Source organism: Castor canadensis, chromosome 16, assembly GCF_047511655.1.
Source record: "Castor canadensis chromosome 16, mCasCan1.hap1v2, whole genome shotgun sequence".
NCBI lineage: Eukaryota > Metazoa > Chordata > Mammalia > Rodentia > Castoridae > Castor > Castor canadensis.
The window spans coordinates 42634001-42644195 of NC_133401.1; the positions used below are offsets into that span (position 1 = coordinate 42634001).

The 10195-nt window shown below is 51.4% G+C and overlaps 1 protein-coding gene across 1 annotated transcript in view; it reads left to right on the forward strand.

Annotated features, from left to right (window-relative positions):
- The window catches only part of Catsper3 (cation channel sperm associated 3), a 30319-nt gene extending 20653 nt beyond the window's left edge, over nucleotides 1-9666 (forward strand). The window contains exons 4-8 of the mRNA XM_020172900.2: nucleotides 6156-6338; nucleotides 7015-7155; nucleotides 7521-7640; nucleotides 8497-8651; nucleotides 9567-9666. Of these exons, the coding sequence (XP_020028489.1) occupies nucleotides 6156-6338; nucleotides 7015-7155; nucleotides 7521-7640; nucleotides 8497-8651; nucleotides 9567-9666 (699 nt within the window). The remainder of the gene's footprint in view (nucleotides 1-6155; nucleotides 6339-7014; nucleotides 7156-7520; nucleotides 7641-8496; nucleotides 8652-9566) is intronic.
- The last annotated feature ends 529 nt before the right edge of the window (nucleotides 9667-10195 follow it).

The window sequence follows — 10195 nt, forward strand, 5'->3', positions numbered from 1 at the left end:
ATCTTAAAGCAGTGGTAAGGAAGGTGTTATTAGCTCTGCTTTATAAATCGAGGCCCCAGGTGACTCAGTTCAGTGTCAGGCTGAGGTTTGAAAGTGTGTCTGGCTGCAGAGCCCATCCTTTCCAGTGCTGCAATGACTGACTTTCTGATGGTACAGAGGCTTTGAACTACAAGCCTGGGGCTTTTCGGTGGCTTTGATCACAGGCTGCCTCCCCTCTTTTCCCAGTAGCTGAAAGTCTGCTACTTTTCTTCTTCTTCTTCTTCTTCTTCTTCTTTTTTTCAATTTCCATTAATTTTAATTTTTTTGGCAGTACTGGGGTTGAACTCAAGGATTCGTAATAGATAGGTAATCTGCTCCTTGAGTGATGCTGCCAGCCCTTTTTGTGCTCTGGGTATTTTAGAGAGAGGGTCTCGCTTTTTGCTCTGGGTGACCTGGACCACGAACCTCACTTCCCACTGTCATTGGGATGCCAGGTGTGTTCCACCACGCCCAGGCTTTTTTTTGAGATGAAGTCTTGTAAATCTTATCTCAGCCTCCCACATAGATTAGCCTGATAGGCATGGACCATGATGCCCAGCTATTTGGTTGAGATGGGGGTCTCATGAACTCCCTGCCCAGGCTGGCTTTGACCTCAGATCTTCCTGATCTCAGCCTCCCAAGTAGCTAGGATTACAGGTGTGAGCCACCAGCACCCAGCTTTAATTCCCATTTATTTTTGGCTTAGTGTGGGCAGAGGGGTGGGCAAATGACATCTTTGCAACTTGAAAAAAAGGATCAAGGTCAACACAGAATAGAAACCAGACGTGACACAACCAAGGCTAGAAGGAAAAGGTAATAGCAAAAGAGAAGTGATGTTTCCAAAAAGATGGTGGGTGTTTTGCTATGTGTCCTCTGGGAAGATAGTCAAAGAGTTAGGTCCCTGCTCTTCTCCATGGGAAACCTCTTCACTTTAAGGCTGCTCTGGAAGCACTGCCCCCGCTAAGTCTTCCTGGGTTGCTTCCTGGGTCATAGAATTGACTAGCCTTTCCTTGGCCTAGAAGGTTCCAGAACAAACCTCAAACCTGACTACGTGTCCTCAGCCAGGTCTGCAGGCATGCGTCCTAGACGCTGTGTGTTTGCCCTGGCAACTGCTCTCCAGGAAGGGGCTGGTCTGGGCCTATTTGTCCAGTCAGGGTGTGTCGCATATCCTGCTAAGATTGCCCCTAGCCGGGTCCCAAATGTGAGAGAGCTCCTCTGCCACAGAGTCCCAGCTCCTCGCTTCCTGGCTCTCCTGTAGTCCATGCCTGTGTGTGTCCAGCCCAGCCTCTACTCCTTTTCCTGGCCAAGCTGCTGGGAAAACGTGAATGCATCCCATCTCCATGTCCTTGCTTCTCACTGTGCCCGGTTTCTTCCCCTCCCTCCACAGTATCTCACCTCTCCAAGGTTGCCAGTAACCTCCTTCTTACCTCCTTGGCATCCTTGTCACTGTTTCTTCCTCCAGCCTGACTTCTCAGCAGGCACGTTTTTTCTTGGCCTGGTCCATAGCTGCTGTTGTCTCAAGATGGCATGCTGCATCCTCATTTCTGTCCCCTCTGCATGGGCTTGCTGGACTCTCTGTGACCTTCAGACCCAGCCACCTCCTGGACATCTCGCATGTTCCTCAAAAACATGTCTGAATTGCAAGCCCTCAATTGCAAGCCCACCCTCACCCCCACATCCCCACACCCCAGCTTCCCCTCCAGTTTTTCATTTTCTTGCTAGGAGAGTTCCCACCTTCATTGAGCTGTTTGACTCTTCTCTCTCCTTTTGCATGGCCTCCTAAATAGTTATTGACTGGGCCACACTTTTTTTTTTCCCTGCTATACTGCCAACCTTTGCCCTGATTCTGCTTTGTGTGTGTGTGCGTGTGTATGTGGTGCTGGTGTTTCAATCCAAGGCCTTGAATTTGCTAAGCAGGTGCTCTACCACTTGAACCACATCCTCAGCCCTTTTTGTTTTTATTATTTTTTTGGATAGGGTCTTGTGTTTTTTGCCCAAGGCCCAGCCTAGACTGCAATCCTTCTATTCATTCCTCCCTAGTAGCTGGAATGACAGGTGTGCACCATCACACCCAGCTTATTGATTGAAATTGGGTCTTGCTAACTTTTTGCCCAGGCTGGCTTCAAACCTCAGTCCTACTGAATCCTGCCTCCTTGGCAGCTGGGATTACAGGTATGAACCACCACATGCAGCTCAGTTGAGGAAATCTTTTAAAGGTACATCACATCATGATGTCCTTTGGTTCAAACCCCTTGTCCATAGGCTAGGGACAGACTCCGCAGGGTGTCCTGGAAGGAGGTAGGGAGTGAGTGTTTGAGGTGCTGGCCAGTGGGGCTGGTGTTAGGTACTGACAAGAGTAAGGCGAGTAGACAGAAAAGTAGACTGGAGGTCCCTGGGCTCAGTGTCACGTAGTGGGCGCCTAGAGTAAGGGACTGGTCAGACGGGAAGTGTAGCCGGTTTCTTCCAGGCGTTGGTCATCAAGGGAGCAAGAGCATGGAGTAGTTGAAGGGTCACTAGAGATAAAGAAGACCGGGAATAGAGAGGCCAGCAGATGGTGTGTCGTCCATAAAGACACTGAAGTTCCCCAGGCTGACAGCAGGATGGCGGGGAAGGAGGCAGTGATCTCAAGACATGACGGGAAGGGGCAGCTGGAATCTTGGTCCTGCCCAGAAGCAGGGACCTTGCCCACTGAGGCAGGGGCTCCAAGGTCAAGGCAGAGGGAAGCCTCCGAATCTCTGGTCACTTCTCTGTTTCTGTATTAGGAACCTCCCTGGAGAGGGCGACTGGCAAGAGGATTAGAGGGTGAAACCAGGAGAGAGGGTATCAGGGAATGTGGGTGCAGACATCTGTGGGGGGGCAAGTGATGAGGAGTGATAGGCTGGGGGCTGGGGGAAGGAAGCTCAGGACCGTGCAGGGAAGAAGGAAGCAGAAAGGACTGGTGTTGGGAGAGGCTGCGTCTTGGAAGGAAGGTGTGGTGACTCCACTTGGCACTTCATGAGTCTGGGGACACTGCTGCCTGCCGAGTGTACCAGTCATGGCTGTGTTGTGGCAGCCTGGTCAGAAATCACAGGCTAGAAGGTGCCTGGGGCTGATGGCTTGGGAAGTAGCCCATCTTTCCAGCCCAGGGAAGCTCCCCTGCTGGCAAAGGGCTGTATTCCAAAACAGGCCGGGCTTCTTGGTGACTTCAGCTCTTGCTCAGCCTTTAGTCTTTGTAGACATGCAGAGATCTGCTGGCATGGAGACACAAATGTGCACCCCAGGTTTGGCTTCAGGGATTTTCTGCCATTAAGCAGAGCCTGGTATCCCAAAGTGGTTCCCCTGGATTCACCAGCTACCCTGACTATGGCTTCCCAGTAGCCATAGAATGTCATGGATCCCTGGATCCCCAGGGGTCCAGAAGTAACCCTAGTGACCCTTTGTGCACTGGCCTGGCCTGCTGGCCAGGGGGCACTAGAGCTGTTGAAGGTGAGAACTTGCACCTCTGTGCTAATTTATATTAATTGAAGCCTGAAGGAGCCCCTGACAGAGTAGAACTCTCAGTGTCTAGAATTGGCCCTCTGGTGCATTCTTGGCTCCTGACCCCTGAATGTCATGAAAAGGACACTCTGCCTTCCACCTAATGGCAGTAAACCGCCTCCATGAGAAAACAGTTCCTTCCTTGGTTTTGCACACAGAGTTCTGTCAGCAGGCACCCGAGGGTCCCACTGCTCCTGCTCACTGGCTTGTCAGCCTGACAGCAACCTTCAGATGCTGGGCTCCTTCCTGCTTCTTCCTTCCGGGCTCCATTATTTCCCATACCTACAAGGGACTGTGCAGGAGGGCAGCACACTGGGCCTGGCTACTTGTCCTGCTTCGAGGTCTTTTCCACGCCCAGAGTGTCCCAGAGCCAAGAAGACAGCTGTGGTTGACCCAGAGCCCAGGAGAGCTGAGCCAGGTGTTGGAAAGTGTATCTGCAAAAAAAAGTGGGAATTCAAAAGCAGACAACTACTCAGGGCCAGGCCATAGCACTCAGAAGCCTAGGACTTCCACAGAGGAGTTCCTGGCCTCTAGGGAAACTGGCTTTCTAGATCTTTCTAAATTGTACATGATGGAACCTGGCTGAATTGTACTTGAAGAATGTCACTACAAACAGCTATCAAGGGTCCTGCCTGGAGAGCATGACTTCTCTTCCTTCCACTGCTGTTCTAAGGATGTGTGGTTGTGGCCTCAGGTGATACCAGTCCATGGGGTGACCCGGAGATAGGGGACCAGGCCTGGCTCTCCCCAACCCTCTACATGTACCTCAGATTCTATCATTATCATGTCCCCTTCCTGCCTGCACAGACCTTATCTGCAGACAACATACCATTACAGTGTTTCTCATGAGAACTTATTACTTTAGTCTTACTAGTTCTTCCGTAGCTATGGCCAAAATACCTGAGAGAACAACTTAAGGGAAAGAATTGTTTATTTTGACTCATGGTTTCTGTCCATAGTCCTAGCCTCTGTTGATTCTGGGCCAGTGGTGGGGCAGAACATCATGGTGGCAGGAGTGTGGCAGACAGGAAGTAGAGAGAGGGGATACAGGAAGGGGGCGGGGCAAGATATAGCCACTGAGGACATGCCCCACTGTGACCTACTTCCTCCAATTAGGTCCCAGCTCCTACGTTTCACTACCTCACAATAATTCTGCCATACTTTGAATCCATCAATGGATCAATACATTGATTAGGTCAGAACCCTCAGGATCCAATCATTTTTCAAAAGCCCATCAACTGGTAACCAAACCCTTAATACATGAGCCTGAGAGGGACATTTCATATTCAAACCATACACCTTGGCAAAGAAGTGCTGTCTCTGCCTAGCAGGGAGAGAGGCAATTGGAATTAACCTGAAAATAGTGAGGAGGGTAGACATGGGCTTGTGTTCACCCCTGCAGGAAGCTACCAAACCAGCCTGACTGCAGGGCAGCCTAAAGCTCTTGGGTTGCCTTTCTGCCTCCCATAGTACCGCCAGATTATGTAGACTTCCCTGTCCTGTGTCCGGCTCTAGGTAGATGCTTTCCTAGTGCTAAGCCAGTGAAGGGTCTCTGTGCTCAGGACGTCTAGTGGTTGTAGGTGGTGGCAAGGAGAATTGTTCACAGCTCCTACCACTGTGTTGCTGTGCAGCCTGGTCATGATGGCTTGCTCCTCTGAGCCTCTGACTCCTCACCTGCAAAAATGATAAGACCTACCCACCATGAAGTTATGTCTGTGAAAACATTCTAGATAGGTGACCACATATGGTGTACCTGGCTGGGCATGGTGGCTCAAGCCTCTAATCTGCTACTTGGGAGGTGGAGATTGGGAGATTTGCCAGGCCAGCCTAGAGAAAAAGTTTGTGAGACCCCATCTCAACCAATGGCTGGACATGGTGGCAGCATCTGTCATTCCAGCTACACAGGGAAGTACAAATAGGAGGACTGTTGTCCAGGCTGGCCTGGGCATAAAGTGAGACCCTATCTCCAAAATAACCAATGCAAAATGGTCTGGCAGAATTTCTCAAGTGGTGGAGTGCCTGACTAGCAAGTGTGAAGTCCTGAGTTCAATCCCCAGAACTCCAAAAAAAAAAAGAGAGTGAGACTCTGGGCCTGGAGAATGAACAGTGAGAAACCATACACTGTGTTCCCAGGATTGGCAATGTAGGAGGAGATAAGATTATTGCCCATTTCACAGGGGGAAAGCCGAGGTCACAAGATGGGAACCATATTCCTCTCAGCTGTCTCCATTCTGACACTCAGGGTTGTTCCCCTACTTCTCTTGGGCTTGGGGCAAAGACTATTCAGGGCTGGCCCTTAGCAGAGAAGCAGGAACAAGCCATCCTGGGATGGCCACAGTCATACTGGTTAAGTGGTATTGATGGGGAGGCTACCCTAGAGCTGAGATGGTGTGCACGATCTGCTTGTAGGTGGCCGTGAGATGACTGATGCAGCCTTCAGTCTGGGTACAGTTCTGAATCACTTCATTCATTCCTTCAGCCAACACTTATCTAGCATCTTCCATGTGCCAGGCATGGCATCTGGTGGTGAGGACAGCTGTGAACTGGGCAGAGTTTCACTCCGTTCTCTGAACTGGCTCAGTCAGGTGCCCTTGCCTAGCTGCGGTGTCCCTGCCTTACAGACACTCATCACTGCTGTGGGGCAGACAGTCTACACCGTGGCCTCTGTGCTGATCCTGCTCTTCCTCCTCATGTTCATCTTCTCTATCTTGGGCTTCTGCCTGTTTGGAATTTCAGAGAAGGGTGACTTGGAAAACTGGGGAAACCTCGCTATGGCTTTCTTCACCCTCTTCAGCTTGGCCACGGTACTGTGTTTGGGAACAATGGTGAGGGCAGGGGCCTCAGGAAAGACCTGCCCAGGTGAGTATGTGGACATTCTGGACTGCAGGTGGGGCCTTCCCATGTTTAGGTGCTTAATTGGGTTTGGGTAAGCCAGAGGCTGGCATCCCAGGACTAGTCAGAGGCCAGTGCCCTGGATAGGGACCCACCTCTGTCTCTAATCTTAGGACTTTTTAGATCGTTCCCATATGTCGCACAGAGTCATAAAACTTGTCAGAGTTCTCCAATGATACTTAATTTGGATTAAGTTTAAGTTATAAATAAAACCCACATCACATAGCCTTTTTGAAAATAGGCTGCCACAAATCCACCCAGAATAAGCACGAGGGGCCCAAGTCTAGAAGTGTAGACTCTGTGAAGTCTGTAAAGAGTGATTTTTTCCCCCCAGAGGTGGACCTAGCAAGAGGCAGTGTTTTTTGGGAGGAAATGGGAGGCCTAGAGAGAACAGACCCCGGGGGGTATGCTGGCCTCCACCCAGCAGTGCCTGCACCTGTAGGCCACCCTGTAGAGACTACAGTGGACTGGGATGTGGAGAGTGAGGCAGTCCTTCCTGAGTGGGGCCGGGGCACCCCACAATAGTTGAGGTGGAAGCCTACTTCCTCTGGACCTTGGCAGTCAGAACACCACGCTTTGCCTGGCCAGGTGGATGGCTGGACGAACCTGCAGAAACAGTTGGACAGCCATTACTTTATTGCGAGCCGGGCTTTCACCATCACCTTCATCATGCTCGCCTCCTTCATCTTCCTCAACATGTTTGTGGGGGTGATGATCATGCATACTGAGGTGAGGCTGCGCTTGCAGGGTCATGTGTGGGGTTGGGTCAGGTCAGATATGACAGGTGCAGGTATGGGCGAGGCCTCCTGTGTCTCCCTCCTGAAGTGCAGTGGAGGTGGTTGATGGGCTCCTCCCATACTCACCACCTCTCCTCCCTGAGGTCTTGCCTTTGCTTTGCCCCATGGTGGTGGCCAGCAGGGAGTGGAGCTTGGGAAGCCACTGCAGCTACAGTTGGCATCTCAAGTTGGGCACTGGCCCTGTGTGGGAGGACCTTTCTGCTGAGGCCTGGCAGCAGGGCAAGCTAGGTAAGGAGAGAGACTGGAAGGGAGAGCATACATTGAGACCTGCCCAACTTCCATCCTCTGACTCGCTAGGCTTCTATCAAAAAGTTTAAACGACAGCTGCTGTTGGAGAGACAGGTGACACTTATGGAGGAGAAGCAGGTGATTCTAAAGCGACAGCAAGAGAAGGTCAGCCAGCTGATGGAGACACAGGTACATGGCACCCACAGTCAAGGTGACAGGTAGAGGGACGGTTAGGGATGAAAGAATGTCCAGGAAGAGGGGCCTTGGGGTCCTGTGTAGAGGGAAGGTGTCCTCAGGCATGTGTAGTCTTAGGTCAAGCAGATACTTTCCCCTTGTATCTTCTCTTTTCTTTCTCTATTTTTGTGTTTCTCTGGATTGCATGGGGTGTTGAGTGTGTGCTTATAGTGACCCCTCCTTTGTAGGTGGAACCCCTTTTTTGGGGCCTTTTGGGGTGGGAGGTCTATGTGGAGCTCCAGGCAGCACGTCCCAGGTCACTGGCTGGATGAAGATGAAGAGGCTTTGTCAGAGTGTTACTCAACCTCTTTCCCACACTTCTAAAACCAGAGCAAGAATGAGCACAGCAGCCTGGAGGTTTTGGGCCAAGCGTGATATAGTTTCATGAGCTGGGTGCTGCTTGTCTTTTGTGCGTAAGAGCTCTTGGTCCAGCTTTGGCTGCCCTGCCAGGTCCCTTCGTCTGCTGGCACATTTCTCCTTAATCTCTCCTCTGAGGTGGAGGCACTTGTTTGTCTAGACTGTGCCCAAGGTTTGTCCAAGGCTGGAAGAGGCCATGTTCAGCTACGTTCGGGCTCTCACTGGCTCCTTGATATACCCCTGACCTCATGTTAGAGATGGTGGCTATTAACTTACCTCATCCATGAGGGTCCAGGCTCAGAAGGGTCAGGATAAACTTGTGACAAGGCTCAAGGCTTCTCCTGGGGCCAGAGACAGGCCTCTGCCTGGGGCCATTTGTGGAGGGTCTCCAGATTTCTGTGTACCTTGGCTGTCACATTTTTGTCACTGTTCTTGAATTTGCTTCCCCTTCTAGAAAGATTCTAGCAGGAGTTTCAGCGAGTTGGTGGAGAATTTCAAGAAGACCCTGAGGCACACTGACCCTATGGTCTTGGATGAATTTGGCACTAGTCTCGCCTTCGTTGACGTCTATTTGTCCACTCTGGACAATCAGGACACTACTATTCACAAGTCAGTCCCAACCCAGCCTTTCCTGGTCCCCAGGGCTTTGGCAAGGTTGGGGTGTGTGGAGGGCCCTGGAGGGCTTGGTGATGGAGGTGGAGAGTGGGTGGGTGGACCAGGGTCCTTGCTGAGAATGCAGGTTTCCATATACACACAGGGGCGGGACTGCTGGGTGGATGGGTCTGTGGCTGAGGGAATCTGCAACCCTTGCCACTCCCCACCCGTCCTTGACTTGTGTTCATATATCAGCTCCTTCAACTCTGCAGAAAACTCCTTTCCAGCCTTCTTTCAGGGGACAGAAAAGTGCACTGGATGGCAAATCAGGCGTTGGGACTTCTCACCTGGTTTGCCACTATCTTCCTGTGTAACTTTGGACAAGTCCCTCAGGCTGACTAAATGACAACAATGTGTGTGAAGCTCTGAGCTTGTCCTGGCCTGGGGCTTATGCTCTGTGTGAGCTGGCTGAGGTTATGATAGGCCATTATTGAGCAGGAAGGATGAGAAGCTCAGCAGAAGGTCTATGGGCACTAGGGAGCCACAGTGGGATCTTGAGCAAGAACAGACATAGCCTGGATTTTCAGTGAAAGTCTCATGGAGGGCTTCAGAGCCTGTAGAAACTAAAAAGGAGGGAGCCAGGGAATGCCCACTTTTAGCCCAAATAGGAACCACACTGTTCCTATTTCAGAGTCCAGTAGTTTATCTCCAACCTGACACATGAAGTGAAATAACTTATACTAGGGGCCCCCAGCAAAGTGGCAAACTTTGGAGTCCAACCCACCTGATCTGGCTCTGAGGTTCTTGCTCTTTTCTGACCCTACACCTGCCAGTTGTGGTGAATGTGCAGGTGTGTGTGGCAGGTGGGGCCAGGGTGGCATGGCGCCCACCTCATCCTCAGATCCCCTCTTCTCTCGCTCTACCTTCCAGGCTTCAAGAGCTGTACTATGAGATTGTGAATGTGCTAGCCCTGATGCTTGAAGACTTGCCCCAGCAGAAGACGTCCCAGACCTCAGAATTGGGCGATTAGAAGTAGCTGGGTGTGTGTGGGGTGCCCAGGTGTTAAGGATCAAACAACTATGGCAGCGCCATTAAACACAGGCTTTCAGAGCTGGTCTCTCTAGACTCACAATGATGTGGTGTTTCCCTGCCTGTGGAAGTTGGGAGTGCCCATGAAGTCTGAATCCCTAGAAGCTGCAATACTGCAGTCCTGGGGAGAGAGAAGAGAGAGGCTCTGACTCTCCCTGGCTAGAGGCCACATCCAGGGGCCATAGTGACTCTAGTTTCCCTGGACCCAGCAGCAAGGAAGCCACGGGGCTCCTGGAGAAGCTACCTGAGGACTGCAGACCAAGAAGGGCACCTCATCAAAGGGTGTGGTCCTGCTGATGGAGAAACCTCTCGGGGCTGATTTATGTATGGGTACCTACACCTGGCAGAGCTGTAGCTCTCTGGGAACCCACTGCTATGGAGACCCCTCTTTGGATGTCTACTCTGATTTCCTATAGCCTCATGCCAAGGAGAGCAGCCATGGCTGGCAGAATGTGGTGATGTGGGCATGG